We start from the raw sequence: 20061 nt of genomic DNA, 5'->3' as shown, positions 1-20061 counted from the left end.
TAACCATGTTAAAAATGAATATTAATAAATGTTTAAAAAAAAAGCCACTCATAGTCAAAGAAGGAATTGTTAGAGTCTCATTGAAGATCAAAGCATGCCATCTTTCACTTTATTTCCTTCATGAGTTTTTTATTGTGATGTGTCTTCTGACAGCATGAGAAATATGAAAATATGCATTGTATGAAAGCACTAGTATAACCTCTTATCAGGGGAGATGGGTAAGAAGAGCATCTGAATCACAAAATTTCAGAAAACAATTGTCAAAAATTGTTTCTATATGTAATTAAAAAGTTATTTTTTAAAAAAGATTAAGTGTGGCAAAGTTACTTATTGAGATGATTAATAGCTTCAGTAAAGCTAAAGACTACAAAATAAACCCTCAAAAATCAGCAGCATTTCTATATAAAAACAAAATCCCAAAAACAAAAATAGGAAGGGAAATTCCATTAAAAATAACAATAAAATGAATAAAATATCTGAGAATCACCCTATCAAAGCACACAAAAACTTATATACATTAAATCTACAAAGTGTTCTTTAAAGAAATGTACAACCTAAATAAAAGGAAAAAGCATATGGCTAAGTAATGCAAAAATAATAAAAATAGCAATGTTACCAAAATTAATCTACACTTTTAGTGCTATCCCAATGTATCAATGGAATACTCTATGGAACTTGATAAAATGTTAATGAAATCCATCTGTAAAAATAAAAGATCTAGAATATCAAAGGAAAGAAATAGAGGTTTAAATGGGACTAATACTTCTAGACCTCAAACTATATTATAAAGATGCAGTAACCAAAACCATCTGGCATTTGTTTGAAAAAAATGGAGATATAGATAAATAGAACAGACTTGACAAGGGAATCAGAAAAAATAAAACTCAATAACCTAGTGTTTGGTAAAAGAGAAAACATAAATTACCAAGGGAAAACTTCCTATCTGATGAAAACTGCTGCAAAAACTAGTCGGGCTGAAATTAGGACTATAGTAACATTTTAACATATTCCACAATAGATTCTAAATGTATTGGGATATCTGACCTTAATATTAAAAATCATACTAAAAAAAAATTTTTAAGATCATATACCTCTCACAGCTATGAGTCAGAGATGTATTCTTAACTCAACCTAAACCCAACAAGAGAAGCAATTACAAAAGATAAAATAGATAACTTTGATTATATGAAATTGAAAAGCTTCTGTTCAGAAAAAATTAATGCATTTAAGAAGGGAAGGAGTCATATAGGAAAAAACCTTTGTATCAAATATCTCTCAAAAGAGTTTGATATCCAAGATAAATAATTAATAAATATATAAATATTCATTTCCAAAATATTCAGTTAACAAAAGAATTGCCAAGTGGAGACAACTATATGAATATTTAAAATCATTAATTATGATAATAGTCAATACTGGGAAAATTATGGAATTATAGGGACACTAATATACTATCAAAACTGGGAAATGTTAAATTTAGAGAATAATTTGGAATTATGCACATAAAATGACTAATATGTCCATACTCTGAACCAGAGACTCTATTACTGGGCTTAAGAAAGTCAGCAGTAAGAAGAAAATTCCTACATACACCAAAATATTAATAACAGCAATTTTTGTGATATCCAAGAATTTGAAATATGATAAGATGTTCATCTATTGGAGAATAGCTAATCACATTTTTATTTATTTTTTATTTTATAAAACCCTTACCTTCCATCTTACTGTGTATTGGTTCTAAAAGTGGTAAGGGCTAGGCAATGGGGATTAAGTGACTTGCCCAGGGTCACACAGCTAGGGAAGTATCTGAGGCCAAATTTGAACCCAGGACCTCCCAGGCGTTGGGCCTGGCTCTCAATCCACTGAGTCACCTAGCTGCCCCGAAACATTTTTTAAAATATTATTTTCAATTACGTGTAAAGACAAAATTAATTTTTTCCGAATTCTGAATTTCAAATTCTTTCTTCCTCATTGAGAATGTATGTAAAGTTTCATTAGCAGTCATGAAAAATACTGATACTACTACCTTTTTTCATTGTTGAGAAATTATTAATTCACTTCCGTTGCTACTTGGATTAATTCAAACATCTCTTTAGCAAAGATCTAACCTGGAATACAAATTATATTTGTGACTACTTCTTATTAGTCCAATTCGATCAGCATTTATTAAGTACCAATTATGTTCAAAGGTGCTAGGGGAAAAAGACCAAATCAAATATAGTTCAAAACTTCAAGGTGCTAATGTTATGCTGGGAGGATACACTATGTAGATAATAAGATGATACATGGTAATTTAGCAAGAGAAAAAAATAATATCTGGAAAGGTATCTCATACCAAATGTCACTGAAGGAAGCCAGCGAACCTAAGAGGCAGAAGTGAGGACTTTCCAATCTAGTGACTATGATCAAATTACCAAAAGATTTCCTTGAGAAATGCTTCATCCAAATGTTGTTTTTGTACCCTTAAATGGCTTAAACATTAACCTTTGCAGTAATTTAATTTGCAATGGTTTGCAAAATGTTAAACAATATAATGAAATACCAAAATGGAAGGTAAAGAGAGAATATGAAATGAGAGGAAGATAAAGGATAATATCATCAAGTCTATTTGAGTTCTACTTCCTGATTCCTAAAGACTGCTATTTTCAGGTCAGGGAGAAAATAATATAAAACTAAAATATATACAAGATGTAACCATGAGTAGGAGCTTTCATTTTATAATTAGATGAAAATATTGAAATCCAACAGGGAAGAACAATAGAGTAATTTTATTATATCTGCTGAAATCATTTATTGGATTAAGACAGACCCCACATATTCTCATACAAAAATATTGATACAGAGTAAGTCTCAACTGAGAATCTAAGACCACGGGGAAATTCAAAAATATCATTTACTAAACAGTAATAATGACCATATTATACTCTGAATTCATTATGCAAATGAAAATATTTACAACAGTATAAACAAGACCCTAATGAATATGTTAAACATTATCCTCCAATGCTAGTTTTTAGATATGAAATAAGCAGTAAAACTCTGATTTTTGAAAATAAACCATGACCAAGATAGAGTTCTAAGTGCTTTCTTAAAAATTAGAAATTGGCTACTTAAAAATTAGAACTAAGATTTTAGTTTAAGGGAAGGGGAGCACAAGTGTAACATATGTTATTCAAGAAATGAGGAAAGGGAGCAGCTGGGTGGCATATTGGACAGAGCACCATACCAGGGCTGGAGTTGGGAGGATCTGGGTTCAAATCCAACCTGACCCTTCCTAGCTGTGTGACTCTAGCCAAGTCAGTTAACCCTATTTGAGGAGACCTTATTACCCTTCAGTTTCAAGAGTTATTATTAAGATAGAAATTAAGAGTTTAAAAAAAAGGAAAATAAAATAATCTAAAACTGATCCAAATTAGCCTTTACCAAAAAACAAACAAAAAAACCTAAACCTAAAACTAAAACCTCAGATGGCATTTATTTCATTATTAAATTTCAGTGGATTGAGTCAGCCCTCGAGATGGGAGAAGTCCTAGGTTCAAATCTGGCCTCAGACATTTCCCAGCTGTGTGACGCTGGGCAAGTCACTTGACCCCCCCCACTTACCACTTACCCTTACCACTCTTCTGCCTTGGAACTAATACGTGGCATCGATTCTAAGGCGGAAGGTAATGGTTTAAAAAAAAACAAACATAAATTTCATTATATACTACATAAAACTTCAGTCCTCCAATCTGTGATTTGCTCATGATGAAACCTCTCTATTAATGCAGATCATAGCTCATCAAAAAATATGTCAAGGGAGTGCCTGGAGCAGTGAGAAGTGAACTTGACCAGTCATATAGCTATTATATCAGAGGCAGTATTTGAACTCAGCTCTTCCTGACTCCAAGACCAGTTCTTTACACCAGAATGCCATTCACAAATCCAGACCAAACCACAAGGAGGCAGTCTAACATAACACATAAACTAAATGTGATGCTGAAGGGAGCTCTCAAATATGAGTTCTCTATTCCCTACACTGAATAAATCACATATCTTTTTCATATTCTGGTAATGTGCAAAAAAAAAAAAAAAGAACTGCTATTGTATATGCTACAACTAATGGATAGGTCAACATAACTTAGTATTTTAAAGCTTACATTCTATTTTTAAAATCAACAAAATCAGTTCTTTCCCTCATGCATATTTTACCATTAGCCCTCAGGAAGTGTGGTTAATCATTATTCTGATCAGTTCCTTTGTATTTCAAAGCTGTCTCTATAGCATTTATTGTCTTTGTACAGATTGTTTTGGTTCTGTCAGTTCATTATTATACATGTCTTCCTAAGTTTCTGTGAAACCATCCTTTTTTTCAGCCCAATAGCACTGCAACACAACCAAATCAAACATTTCCCAAACGATGGGCAGGCCTCTCCAGATTCTAATTCTTTGACACCTCAAAAAGAATGAAAAATATTTTTACATATCCTTAAGTATGTTTTGCTTAGGACTAATCCTTTCCCTAATCTACTCTCCCCTCTAAGTCATCTTTTCTCCCCCTTTCCTTTCTCTCCATTCTCTAGAAGGGAACTCAAGATCCCATGAAATAAATTACTATCTTCATACTGCTGATTCCAAAACCGATATATCTAGCCCTCATCTCTCTCTGACAGTCTAGTCCTACATCTGACACTTTTTAATATTTTGAGTTCCAAATTTCTCTCCTTTCCTCCCATCCCTCCCCCTTCTCTGAGATGGTAAGCAATCTGATATAAATTTTTCATGTGCAGTCATGTAAAACATGTTTCCATATTGGTCATTTTGTCCAAGAGATCTCAAACAAACAAAAGAACAAAACAAGTGAAATATATCTCAGTTTGCATTTACACTACATCAGTTCTTTCTCTAAGGGCAGATGCCATTTTTCATCATAAGTCTCTGGGATTGCCACTGCACTGCTGAGAACAACTAGGTCACTCACAATTCATTAAAATATAGTGCTAACACTGTGTACAATGTTTTTCTGGTTCTGCTCATTTCACTTTGCGTGTAAATCTTTCCAGATTTTTCCAAAATCATCCTGCTCATCATTTCTTAAAGTACAATAATTCCATCATGAGCATATACCACAAAATGTTCAGTCATTCCCCAATTGATAGACAACCCCTCAATTTCCAATTCTTTGCTACTACAAAAAGAGCTACTATAAATATTTTTGTACAAATAAGTCCTTTTTCTTTTTTTTAAGAATCTCCCTGGGACAGACTTAGTAGTGGTATTGCTATATCAAAAGGTATGCAAAGTTTTGAACCCTTTGGGTACAGTTTCATATTTCTCACTATGAATTGCTGGATCAGATCACAATTCTGTTCTCAAATTTCCTTCATTCCCTCCAACATTTATCCTTTTCTGTCATATTGGTCAATGTGTTAGATGTGAGGTAGTACCCAGAGTTGCTTTAATTTGCATTTCTCTTAATCGAGAGTGATTCGGAGTATTTTTTCTTATAACTATGGATGTCTTTGATTTCATCTAAAAGCTGACTGTTAATATCTTTTGACCATTTATTAATTAGAGAATGACATATTTTTCTAAATTTGATATAGTTCTCTATATATTTGAGAAATAAGACCTTTATCAGGAATACTCACTGCAAAATTCTGCTTTCTTTCTAATCTTGATTATATTGATTCATAATCTTGAAGTCATTCTTGATTCTGTCTCCTTTACTCCCTACTTTTTATTAGTTGACAAGTCTAACTATACTGGTACAAATCTTACCTCTATCTACATTATCACAACCACTATCCTACTTCAAGCTTATATCCCTTCTTTCCTGGATTATGATAAATCTAATTCATCTCTTCTTCCCAAGTACTGCCTCTCCAATTCTTCCCTCATGTAGCTACCAAAATAATATGCCTAAAACATCATTCTGATCAGGTTACTGCCTTGATTACTAAATCTTTCAGTAGCTCCTTACTACTTTCAAAATGAAATATAAACTCAACCTGACATTAAACACTCTATAATCTGGCTCTCACTTATCTTTCCTAATGTGGTTCATATTATTCACCTTTAGACAATACCAAACCAGACTGCAAATTGTTACCAGAACTTGACACTCCATCACATATTTCCATATCACTCTATAGGCAAATATACCTAGAATGCACTCCACCCAGAGTTTGGTCTATTAAAGGTACCATCTCCTACATGAAGCCTTTCTTAATCTCCACTTAAAGCTACAGCTTTCTACTTTCTCAATTACTTTGTATTTCCTTATCTGAGTATATTTTGTATTCACCTCATTAAATTTAAGTTCTTTTTTTTCTTTGCATCCCCAGAGGCTAGCAGAACACAATGTGTTACACTGTAACACTGTAACAAATGCTTTTTTGAATTGCATTGTTGAATGTTCTAGCTTTATTTCCCTAACTTTATCACAACATCCTTGGATATTTTGCTCCTTTGCTTGGATTTTTCCATGTTGTAAAGGGAGAAAAAAATAATATCATGTAGAACACTGGATTTGGAATCAGAAATACAGTACTTGGTTTCAAATCCTGATTTAGGAGAAAGTTACTTCAGTTTCCTTAATTATAAGATATTATTTACATTACCTACCTCACTGGTTATTGTGAGCCAAGGGTTTTTTAATCCTTAATTATGTATATAAATGATTATGTATGTATGTATATAAAAATATAAAAACCAGAATTAATTTTTTTAACTATTCAATTTTAGCCTAAGTGCAAGAAAATGTGCTCTCTGGCTTACATAAAGTCCCAATTTAGAATTCCTTAGTAATATGCTAGGTGACTCAAAAGACAGGGCACTGGACCTGGAGTTAGGAAAATTTGAATTCAAATCTTACCTCAAACACTTAATAATTGTGTGGTTCTGTTCAAAGTCACTTAACTCGATCTACTGGAGAAGGAAATGTTAAACTACTCCAAGTATCTTTGCCAAGAAAATCCCATGGACAGTATTAGTATTAGTCCAAGGGATCAGAAAGCATTGACAGAACTAAACAATTGAACAAGTAACATGGCTAGCTGTGTTGCATCTGAGCCATATCATACTCAGGACCACACTTTGAGAACCTAAGCCACTAACCATACCACTCCTCTCCCGGCTCAATAAACTTGCAGTTATTATCTCAAGAATCATACATAAATTTAAATCCTTGGTTAACTTGACTCCAAGTTATCTTTCCACATACTGCACCTATATACTAGTCCAAACAAATGGGCATTCTTTTTATTCTTCACATATATGCCATTCCATTTCCTGTCTCCATGTCCTTTACAGTCATCCATGCCTGAAATTCTTTCCCTCCTTTCCTCTGCCTCTTAATATCCCTAGTTTCCTATAAATCTCAGTTCAAACACCATCTACTCACTACCTAAGACCCTTCCTGATTCCCTCACCTACTACTTCCTTACACAATTACTCTGAATAACATTTTGTACAAAATTAGACATATGGATATTATTTCCTCTAACTGAATATGAATTTCTTAAAGACTAGTTTTTGTCTTTCTCTTGTACTTAGCACAGAACCAAGCAAGTCAACAAGCAGGTATTATAAGCCAGGTAAACAAAAAGAAACATAGTCCTTGCATGCAAGACACTTTATATTCTAAGAGGACAAAACATGAAGCATGGTACGTGCATATATATATTTGTTGTTTGACTAGATGAAGCCAAAAAGGAGGCTAAGAAGCATGAGAGGGAACAAAGATGAAAAGAAATGTCTCTAGATATTGGTAAGAAGCAAACCATTAAAAAAGGTATGAGGAGGGCAACTGGGTATCTCAGTGGTTTGAGAGCCAGGCCTAGAGACAGGAGGTCCTAGGTTCAAATCTGGCCTCGGACACTTCCCAGCTGTGTGACCTTGGGCAAGTCACTTGACCCCCCATTGCCTACCCTTACCACTCTTCCACCAAGGAACTAATACACAGAAGTTAAGGGCTTAAAAATATATTTAAAAAAAAAAAAGGTATGAGGCTAAAGGTATAAAAATACCAAAATAATTGTTGATATGGTTTCCTCCCTAAAATGTGGTTTACCCTTACTGTGAGGAATCTTAGTGCAATCAGGTAAGTATCTAAATCACATCCAAAAATAAAAAGTGCAATAGAGTTAGAAGTTCAGACTAATATCTCAAAGCTTCTTTGAATACCATCTTTCTAAAACATAACACTCAGCATTGTGCCTTAGGCTGGTTGAGTCTCTGGCAAATGTCTGATGAATAAATTAACAAATGAAAGGAACACAATTCAAATTAGAATTACATAGGATTCTATACCGTTTTCTTCTCCAACCTCCAAAAGGCTCCATAGTTTTCATGAGTTGAATATAAGCAGCAGATCCACAGATTACAGATTTTGAGAAAGAAGGGACCTTAGAGGTTATCAATTCAAATGCTGTCACTTCAAAAATGAGGAAACAGAGGTCCAGAAGAGCTAAATGACTTGCCTAAAGTCACACAAGATTACATGGCAGAGTAGGGATTTGAACCCCAGGTCCTCTAACTCCACCTTAACTCTGACACTTCTCCCTCCTCTCTGGTTTTCTTCCCCCTCAGCTAAGGACTTTGCCTGATATTTCATTAAAAAAAAAAAAAAAAGTGGGAGACCATTTGCAGAGAACTTCCTTTTTGTTTCCTCCTCCACATCTCAGGTGCCTTTTGTCACTATATCCTTAACCACACATTAAGAAGTGGCCTTATTCCTTCCAAAGGCAAACCCATTTACATAAACAAGTGATCTCATTTCATCTGCTCTTCTCAAGTAGACTGCCTCCTCTCTGTTCTCTCGCTAATAGGCAATTGTTCCCTATCTATTGGTTGCTTTCCTAAAAAACTAACTTAATCTGTCATGCTAGCTATCATCCTATATCTCTCCCCACTTCCATAGCTAAACTCCTTGAGAAGACCCCCATAATAGATATCTTTAAGGGAGCAGCTGGGTAGCTCAGTGGATTGAGAGCCAGGCCTAGAGATGGGAGGTCCTAGGTTCAAATCTGGCCTCAGACACTTCCCAGCTGTGTGACCCAGGTCAAGACCCCCACTGCCTGCCCTTACCACTCTTCTGCCTCGGAGCCAATACACAGTATTGACTCCAAGATGGAAGGTAAGGGTTTAAAAAAAAAAAAAAAAAAAAAAAAAAAAAGATAGCTCTAGTTCCTTTCTTCTCATTCTTTAACTCTAATACTCTGGCTTTGCAGAGAACAATTCAACTGAAATTGTTCTCTGCAAAGTTACTAATGATCTCTCTTTTTTCTTCCTTTCTTTAAATCTCTTACCTTCAATCTTAGAATCAATAATAAACATCAGTTCCAAAGCAAAAAAGCAGTTAGGGTTAGGCAACTGGGGTAAGGTGACTTGTGCAGCGTCACACAGCTAGTAAGTATCTGAGGCCAAATTTGAACCAGGTCCTCCTGACTCCAGGCCTGGTGCTCTACCCACTGAGCCACCTAGCTTTCCTCTAGCCTCTTAATTGTCAAATCTAATGGCTTTTCTTCAATCCTCATCCTTCTTAATCTCTCTGCAAACTTCTGACTCTATCATCCTCTTCTACTTCATACTTTCCTCTTCGTAGGTTTTCATGATACTACTCTATTGTAGGTTCTTCTCCTACCTATCTAATTGTTCCTTCTAAGGCTCCTTTGCTGGATCTTCACTAGGTTTACCTACTAACAATGGGGATCCCAGAAATCTCTGAGCTTAGATCATTTCTCTCTATTCCACTTAATGATTTCATCAGTTCCCATGTATTCAGTTATCATTTATCTCTATGCAGATAATTTTCAGATACATTTTTCCAGGCTTACCCTCTCTCTTTTTTTTCCAGTCTTATATACCCGTCTGCCATTTATAAATCCTGGACTGTATGTCTAATAGACAGCTTAAATTCAATATGTTCAAAACTGAATTTATTATCTTTCCCTCAAAATTCTCCCCTCTTCCTAACTTTCTTATTACTGCCAAGGATACCATTATCTTCCCAGTATCCCAAGTTCTCATACCTATTTATCTAGACAGTGTTCAAGTTCTATTGTTTCTACCTTTATAGTATTCTCTCAAAGAGGTCCCCTTCTTTCCTCTTACTAAGCCAACATTCTGGTGCATCTCCTCTTCATGTCCTTCTTGGATTATTGCAACAACCTGCTGGTTGGTCTCCTTGCCTCAAATCTCTCTCCTCTTCAATCCCTTCTCCACTCAGCTGTCAAAGTAATCTTCTTAAAGCACAAGTCTGACCATATCATCCTCCTATCCAAAAAACTTCAGTGGCTCTGTATTATCACCAGGATCAAATATGAAGTCTTCTGTTTGACATCCTAAGCCCTTTACATCCTGACCCCTTCCTAGCTTTCCAGTCTTTTTACATCTTCCTCCCCTCAATGTACTCTTAAATTCAGTGATGCTTGCCTTCCTGATGATCCTTAAACAAAACAACCCTTCATCTCCAGCCTGTTTCTACTGGCTGCCTCTCATGACTGGAATACTCTGCCTCCCCATCTCCACCTCCTAGATTCTCTGGCTCCCTTCAAGTCTCAAGTTTCCTTAATGCTAGTCCCTTCTGACATTAACTGCCCTTCTCCTCCATTTATTCTGTTTTGCCTTTCTTTATGGCAGCAGTGATCAGCACTATGCCTACCACCTAGAACAGTGATGGGCAAACTTTTTAAAGAAGGGGCCAAAGGAAAGGAAATGCTCACCTGTCACTCTGTTTCTAAGGCAACTCTTTCAAAGTTTCATTGTATTGTATCCTACTCATTGTAGTCATCAGATTAGGAATATTGGGACTGGATAGAGCATTTCAGGGGGCCAAATCTGGCCCATGGGCTGTAGTTTGCCTATCACTGGTCTAGAATGCATTACTAAATTTCTAGGTGACTAATGAACTGACTCCAAATCTATCACCCTTTCCCATATGCCACAATCCAGATGCTTTTTTAGACATTTCATCAATAATGACAAAAACCTTTATTTCATAGTTTTGCCAAAACAAATAACTAATAAGGATAAAGACAAATCACTTCACCAAACGAAGAACCACTTAAAAGCTAAGGAATAATACTTTAATTCAAATGTAGCATTCCACTGCTGCAACTATCAACCAAAACAAACCAAAGTTTACCTAGAGCTGAGAAGTAGCAATAGACTAAAATAAATTTTGTCCCTTGGGGTAGCTGCCTAGGATTTGTTATAAATGCAACTGTCTTCATGTTGCATCATTCACAGAAAAAGTTAGACCTCTACCAGAAGAACAATTCTTTACCTCAGCATGCAAGAACTGAATCCATCTTTTTGTTTATATGTAGAAAGCAATGAAACCTGTGCTGCCATGCATATTTCAGGATAAAATTTGGCATATGTAAGTACTGTGCAAAACCTAAAGTGTTATAAACAATTACTTATAAAAATTCTACCTTCCCTACAGTCACATAGTCACAACCTCCTTCAGATCTTATAACCTCTAACCTGGACTCTCTTCAAAAGCTTTCTAACTGGTCTACCTCTCCACTCCAATCCATCCCCTATTTGGTTGTCAAAGTAATTTTTCTAAAGCAAAGGTCTGGTCATGTCATCTCCTATTCAACAAACTCCAGTAGTTCTTAATTACTTCTAGGATCAAATATAAAACTTAGTTTGGTGTTTAAAACTCTTTATAAAAATTTGGTCCCTTCCTATCCCAGGCTCCTTACATTTAACTGCCCTCTACACAGTATGCTCCAACATTATTGCCCTATATCAGTGATGGCAAACCTTTTAGAGGGTTGGGTGATGTCCACAGTCATTGGTGGAGAGGGGGAAGGGAGCAGTCTTGCCCTGTGTCCTTCTAGCTTTCTAGTAACAAACCCTGGTGAACTCTGCCCAGAGAGGGCTTTGAGTGCCCTCTCTGGCACATGTGCCACAGGTTTGCCACCATGAACCTCTATGATGGTCCTTACATTCGACACCCCATTTATTGCCTCCATGCCTTCTACATGAGCTATGTCCCATGCTCTCCTTCCACACCTCCTCCTCCAGGCTTCCTTCGAGACTCACTTCAATCCCACCTTTTGAAGGAGTCCTTTCCTGGACTATTTCTATGACCATTACCAACACCACCATCATCCCCTGCTATTGTATTTGATATCTACCTAGTTATTTATACATTCTCTCTCCCATTAGAACACAAGCTCCTTATGGGCAGGGCTCACTTTTGCCTTCCTTCTATCACCAGGACTTAGCCTCATATACCTAAGCAAATAATCAACATTAATAAGTGTTTGATGACTGACTGACCAGGAAAAAACATGGCAAAAATGACGATAAAAAAAAAAAAGAAGCCTCATTCAGAAAGACCTGGGGTCCACACATCTTGGGTTAAATGTGATACTGTGGGTGAATAAGAGCTTCTAAATATCCTTGACAAATCCTTCAGACTATTATGAAAATAAACATGGTATATGGGGATAGTCCTAGACTTGGAATCAATGAAGCCTGGGTTCAAATCTTACCTCAAATACTGTGTAACTCTTGCCAAGTCACTTAACCTCTCTGGGCCTCAGTTTTCTCATAAGTAAAATAAAGGATCTCAACTCAATGACCTCTAAAATCTCTTCCAGGTCTATGTCATGATCCTATTATAACAGAGAATGGTTGCTGATGTCTTAGTAGCAGAAAGGCCTAATAAGATAGATCCTACGGTTACTTTAGAGAGATGGGGAAAAAGGAATAAAATTTAGCAGGAAGAACAAAGAATCAAGATTCTACAGGGAAATAATGAAAAAGAGCAGGAAGGAAGGGGACCTAGCAAGATCAGATCTCAAAACTATACCATAAAGCAGTAATTATCCAAAGAATTTGGTACAATGATGGCAAAGGAAGTAGCCACACTATACTTTACTTCTCCCTGACATTTCCAGATTCACAGTTACTGTTTCTGGGATTTGTTTTTTGATTCATTATTTATTATTTAATCTGAATGGTCAGAGTCTAAAAATTTAAAGGGTTATCAGAGTAAAGCGATTAAACTTGTTCTGTTTAGCCCCATAAGCTATTTGTGGACGTTATAAAGAGGCTAATTCTGGTTTGACAACAGGAAAAAACTTCCTAACCATTAGGGCTACTCAGGTGAAACAATGGATAGATTGCCAGGCCTGAACTCAAGACTCATCTTTGTGTGTTCAAAGCTGGCCTCAGACACATCCTAGCTCTGTGACCCTGAGCAAGTCACTTAACTGTCTGCCAGAGTTTCCTCATATAAAATGAACTGGAAAAAAGAAATGGGAAACTATTCGGGTATCTCTGCCAAGAAAATCCCAAATGGAGTCACATAGAATCAAACATGACTAAAACAGCTGAACACAAAAACAGAATGGACTGCCTCAAATGGCAATCAACAGGCAAAAAATAATAACATTCATTAAGTGTCTACTAGGTGCCAGGAACTATGCTAAGTACTGTGGATACAAGTTTGAAAAAAGACAGTTGCTGTCCTCAAGGAGCTTATAATCTAATAGAGGAAGACAACACACAAGTAAAAGAAAAAGTTGGGGTAGAAGAGGAACATGCTAGAGAAGTCAAACAGAGAAGTCTGAAAGTAGTACCGGCAGGTAAGAAATGAAAAGATGTTTGAGCTATTTAATTCCTTAAACAGAAGTTTGGAGTTCATGGTCCTATCCTAAAATCAGAGCAGTAAAAGCAGAGATGAATTACAATACTAAGGGTGATAAAAAACTTAAAAGATGATGAAGTTGTCTCAATGATGAACTTCCCAAGGCATGGTAGAGAAATCAGTCAAGGAATCCTAAGTCCCAAAGTTGTATAGCCAGGTAAGTAATGAGGTAATGGGTTTCTTTCTCCTGAAAAATCTTCAAAAAGAAGCTAGAAAATCATTTATTGATTAGGTTCTAGTGGGGATTCCTTTGTAATATGGGTTATTATAATCATGTAATATGACTACAAGGTCAACAAGGTCCTTACAACTCTCAAATTCTGTAATATAAGTAGTTCACTCAAAGGAAAGTATCTGCAATCCTCACTCAAAATCTACTCTAAGGTTGCCAACAATTCTATTAAGTATAATCATTTGAATTTTGGGCCAGTCAGTAAATCAACAAACATATTAATGAACACTTCCTATGTACCACTCATTATACTATATGCTAGATACATAAAGAAGGGAGAAAACATGGTCCAAACTCAAAAAACTCACATTTTATTCTGGGATATAAAGGCAAAGAAGTACATATAAATTATATACAACACGAATGGAAGGAAGGTAATCTGATGGAAGGCAGGTAATCTGATGGAAGGCACCAGCTCCTGCATTTTCATTCCCTACTCCCACTCACAAACAGTGAATGTAGGAGCCGGGCACATTGGAAAAGCTCTAAGAAGTGTGTATATGACAGCTATAAAAAAAACACCTGCAGTATAAAGCATAAAACATAGAAGCAAATAATCCTATCCTACTCAATAACTATTGATATGTTATTGAGCAATATTATAAGTGATGCTTACAGTGATTTCTAAGTCATTTAAAAAATATAGATATATAGCTCAGTCAACTCAATTTAGCCAAGTAGGGAAATGTCAATTAAATTTTAGAAAGGTACCCATCCAAAAGGATTTAACTAAAGCAAATTTTGGGAATTCCGGAGTTTCAACTCTGTGGCAAATTCATTTATATAGAGTAACTCATTTCCCAAACATGCTGCATAAACAAGTCATTAACATTCTCCATTCATCCATATAAGTATTTGAGAAGTATTCTCTTTTCTTCTCCCAAACTACAATGGATGGATCTATGTTCTCATTCATGTTGATACTCTCTCCAAAGGTCCAAATAATAACTCATCCAAGGCTTCTGATCCTATGACTCTTAGTTACACTTATTAAACACGTTAATATGCTACTGACTGCGTAAGTGGTTTTCAGGAGTGGAAGTTAAATGGTCAGTTAAAAGTTCTTCCAGGTAGACTATTCCACACATGTCCTACAAAGATGCACCACCATCTTCCCCATCCACATAACAATGCACTAGCTACCTTATTTTAGACTCTTTGACATTTCACAGATGCAAAAAGAAAGCAAGGATTATTCACTGATTATCTTTCATTCTCATTAGGTAACCTACTCAACTCCAATCAAGTATCTCTTCCTGAAGAGATCTTTTTTTCTGCTTCTCAAACAACTAAACAGTAATATGAAGGAAAAGCACATATTGCAGCCTACCTATGCTTACCACATGCCTTTGGGTGATGTAAACTTTTAATTCTTAAGGCATTAGTATTCCATTACTCACAGCTATGTAGTATTACCTGAAACATGTTTTTTCTCCAAGGGAAAAGCTTGGGATCAGTAAAAGTACTATGCAAATTTCCCAAAAGCAAAATTGTCCATTATCCTCCTTCTAGTCAATCTTAGGAACAAGTCACTGTCTTGTTTGCAGTGTTTGTCTAAGATATAGGTACACTGATGGCCCTGATATAGGTTTTCTATCATGCAAATGCTTACCATAATCTGGAAAGTAGGCACTTTTCATCCACTTGATTTTTCCTGTACAAATGGGCTGAACTCTAGAATGCAATGTTCCAAGGCTTAGTAGAATCATGTTTCCTCTAGGACCTCAGGGAATCCTTCCAGCAGTCAGACACTGCACAGGATATTCTTGACAGTGATAAACTTTCAATGAATTAATATCCTTGCTCAAAGTCTCATTTTATGTTAATAAAAGACTCAAATAAAATAATCAATTGTCACATCTTTCAAGGAATATTAAGTTCATGGAAGAAAGTCTCTAAGGTAAGGTTTTGCTCTAGTGAATCAAATGCTTCCCCCCTCACCCAAAAACCCTCATCTTCCATCTTAGAATCAATACTCTGTATTGGTTCTAAGGCAGAAGAGTGGTAAGGGATAGGCTATGGGGGTTAAGTGATTTGCCCAGGGTTACACAGCTAGGAAATGTCTAAGTCCAGTTTTGGACCTAGGACCTCCCATCTCCAAGCCTAGCTCCACTGAGCCACCCAGCTACCCCCTGTCAAATTCTTTTTTTACAAGCAATAATAAACACAGGAGGTTCTTTTACAATCTTTTGTCCACTGTGTACCTCCAAAGAAGTAATCTCCGAGAGAATATAATTTATAAAAACCTGTCTGTTCTCTCTTCATCAAGGACCATCTCAAAGAGTGTGTAGACTATTCCCATTCCCATTTCCTTTCTAACACACCTCAGGAAATATCGAAATCTAAATAGAACCTTCAGTGGATATGAGTGGGGATTTTGACTTTAAATGAACACTCGATTGCAAATATTAATAATATGGAAACAGGTTTTGAACAATGACATATGTATAACCCAGTAGAATTGCTCATCGGCTCCAGGAGGGGGAAGGGAGGAGGAGATGAAAATAACATGAATCATGTAACCATGGGAAAATATTCTAAATTAGTTAGTTAATTAACTTAAATAGAAGAACCTTGAACCGATCCTTCAACTTCCCCTTTTGAAAAATATTAATATATTTCAGCATATTTTATGTTTAGGGGATTAAATAATCTCTAAAGAAGATGTAAATCTTAAAGTTTTATTAGCCTAGTATTATGTAAGTTTACATATAGAATGCCAATGCTTGAATATTTTGACAAGATCACAAACATACTGCTGGAGAGAAGTATACTCCTTTCTATACTATGACTTGCAACCCGCTTACATCTTCTTATAAGCAACTCTAGTCCATTCCCAACCCTACCCCCCACCCCGGCCCTCTTCCTGTAAGGTCAAAATTGTGGGGGCCTTCAATTTTACCATTATAGGCAACTGATCTATACTATGTAATCCCTTACTCACTTCATTTTTGGGTCATATATAACTGAATGACAGGCTGATTGACAGAGAAGTACAAAACTTTAAAGTCAAGAAGCAGCATTGGGTTCAAGTTCTAACTCTGATACTTAGTATCTAAATGAGAAGACTCAGGTTTAACTTTTATAGTCAGTTTCTTCATCTCTAAAATATGGATACTAAAATCTGTGATATATCTTAATAGCTGATATAAGACTCAAATAAGATATAAAGTGCTTTGCAAACCTTAAGGCAGTACATAAATGTCAATTACTATTACTATTCTATCTTTTATAGTACTTCTTGTATACAATTATTTTTGAGTAATATAGCTCATCTTATTTACATCTACTATGGGTCTTTCCACTGCCTTTTCCACAACCTACAATTTCAATTCATCAAAAACTGTGGTATATTATGATTCAATGTCCTACAACATCACCAGAATTATGTTTGAAAGTTATCAAATGAAATTTTACTACAGTATTTACCATCCATGCTAGGCCATTGAAACATAAGGTATATTCAGTTTCTTTTATGGATTAAAAACAAACAAAAATGAATCCTGTTTTTATAAATGGTTGCCCTGGGCTAACTGCCTTCTAAAAAACAGACATTTGGAATTGGTTTACTAGTATGACTTCCCACCAAAGGACCTAGCTGAAAGAAGTTTTCTGGCTTCATATGTGTGTCAATCTCCAATAAGCCATAATAAAGCCCTGGGAGGAAAAGAATGGCCAAGAAATTATAGGACTGCCATTTCCTAGACATGCCATTTCCATTTCCATGACATGAGGCAATCCATTTCATCTCTCTTGAGCCTCTTGTGTATCCTCATCTGTAAAATGAGGAGCTGCAAGAGATCTCTAAGATCCCAATTAGTTCTATCATTCTATGTGTGAGTCTCTTAGGTAAGACTGGGAAAGTTCTATCTAAAAGAATATTGTCTGACCTCAAGTACTTCCTAGCTGTGGGATCCTGAGCAAGTCACTTAACTTGAACTGCCTGGCCTATACTGACGGTAAGGGTTTTAGAAAAAAAAAAAAAAAAAGAAGAATTCAAGACTACTGGATACAGCTATATCCAATAAGCAGAATAAAAGAAAAAAAATATTCAGATTAAAATTTAAATCCAGAAACACTTGCTTCAGAGCCAATCTTTATTTCAAATATTACTGACAAAGTGATGACCATTCTGAACTTTAAGTGGTCTCCTTTACTATGTTTTCCACAGAAATCTCCTCCTATTGCCATATGGAACTTCAAAATTATATTAAGGATACTGGGAAGAGACAACAGAAAAACCCTCTCCAAAATTAAATAATTCACCAGCATCACCTAATACAGAGAGAGCAATCATTAACCGTTATTATATGAGATCATTTTTTAAAATTTCAGAAATGAATTTTATAAAAGCAAAGCAACTAAAGCTGGAAATTCAGGCTTCTTTTAAGTGTTCTTTATGCACTAATTATAGCAGTTATGACTGTTCAAATATCCAATTTGGTTTACATAACCTGAAACTATCCAATATATTCATGTAATGGAAAAAATGTACTACTGCATAAATAAATCTAAAACATTTTAACATAAATTAGAAGCTATTAAAAAAAACTCTAAAGTAGTTCAGGGTATGGAAATATATGAATGACATTTCTATAGTACTTTCTTCACAATAATCCAGTGAGGCACAGCAAGAATTATCTCCCTCATCCAAGAGACTAGAAAATAGAATTGGTTAAGTGACTTGTCCATGGTACATGATTAACAGTAGTAGGATCAAGGTTTCTGAGTCCAAAACCATGACTCAGGCTCAGGGCTCTCTTTTTACTTACACCATGAATCCTTTCACGATTCGCTCTGCAATTTCCTATATTATTCTGCCTATAATACATTACTAACAGATGAGGGGGGATTTTTTTTGTATGTTTAAAGAACATAGTTTATTTACTACATATGAACAGGTTATTAACTTCAAGCACATACCACATATATACCTTTACATCAAGCTCCACATTTGATCAACACAGGGGGATGAAACTACACTGAAAAGAAAATATATTTAAGTTCGAAACAGCTAGTCTCCTATCTGTAACCTTTTTATTTTCCCCAATCTTCTTTTTCCGACTAGTAAACAAATTGTTTCAATCACAGCCTGGCAAAGGTCAGGTTTTTGATCAGGTACAGTTCACTCCACTCCAGTGACAGTGGCAATCTTATTTGTTTTCCTTCACAACTTTCAAAGTCAACAAGGAATTTATCGACATTTTTCAAAGGAAAAGGGATTAGGAGGCAACAGGCAAATTTCCAGAGAAAGAAAAAAAATTGAAATCGCACACACCGAGGCCCGCAACAAAATCCCCATTATTTGGTTTGCTAGAAGAGGGTCGCATTTTGCAAGCCGAAGCCCCGTTCCCTTTCCTGGATGCTCCTAGGGGTTGGGGGCTGCGAGGGCAAAGGGGAGAGAGAAAAGGGGGGAGGAAGAAAGGAGGGTCATGTTTATAACTGCCTCCCTCCACAAGCTAAAAAGCACCTGAAGAAAGCAGGGAGATGGGTAGAAAAGCCTTTCGAAGGACCTTTCACCCCAAAACACACACACACACACACACACACACACACACACACACACACACGAAGGTGGGGCAGGAGAATCGAATCACCTTAGACAAGGCTGCCCCTACCCCCTCGGTCCCCTCGCCCCAAGCGGGGATGACCCACCGTCAGGTCAGTCCGGGGTAGGGACGGCTCCAGCCCAGCTCCCTCTTCACATCGGACGGAGCCGCTGTGCCGGCTGGAGCCTCCCAATCTCCCCACCCCAGTCACAGCATCCCACCCGCGAGGCTGGGGCGCGCGCCCCCCGCGGGCAGCGGAGGGGAGGGGGACGAGGTACCCGCGCGCGCCGGGGGGAGGGGAGAACGAAGAGGAGGCGCCTCCGGGCCGCCCCGGGGTTCCTAGGTCGCCTGCTCCGGTGCCGAGGGAACTGACCCCCCACCCACCCCAGCCCGCTCCAAGGAAGCCCAGGGGGCTGCGACAAGAGACTCGGGGACGGAGGAGAGCTAGAGGGATCTTCGCAGCCCGGGGGCGGGGAGACAAGGGGGGGAGCAAGGGTGCGGGTGTCACGGGGGCGGACGGGGAGGAGGCGACAGCGCGTTACCTTCTTCGGCGGTGTCCATCTTGTTTGGGGGGGGCGGCGATGACGCAGCCGCGGATGCTCCCGAGGCTGGAGCCTTCCGGGCGG

At 36.9% G+C, this 20061-nt stretch overlaps 1 protein-coding gene across 1 annotated transcript in view; it reads right to left on the bottom strand.

The window, feature by feature from the left end:
- The window catches only part of MARCHF6 (membrane associated ring-CH-type finger 6), an 81916-nt gene extending 61881 nt beyond the window's left edge, over window positions 1-20035 (bottom strand). The window contains exon 1 of the mRNA XM_044665430.1: window positions 19978-20035. Within this exon, the coding sequence (XP_044521365.1) occupies window positions 19978-19996 (19 nt within the window). The 5' untranslated portion in view covers window positions 19997-20035. The remainder of the gene's footprint in view (window positions 1-19977) is intronic.
- Between the last annotated feature and the right edge of the window lie 26 nt (window positions 20036-20061).

The sequence above is a fragment of the Gracilinanus agilis genome, chromosome 1 (assembly GCF_016433145.1).
Source record: "Gracilinanus agilis isolate LMUSP501 chromosome 1, AgileGrace, whole genome shotgun sequence".
Classification (NCBI taxonomy): Eukaryota; Metazoa; Chordata; class Mammalia; order Didelphimorphia; family Didelphidae; genus Gracilinanus; species Gracilinanus agilis.
Note: the sequence above shows the minus strand (reverse complement) of the source record. Positions and strands in the feature narration are given on the sequence as shown.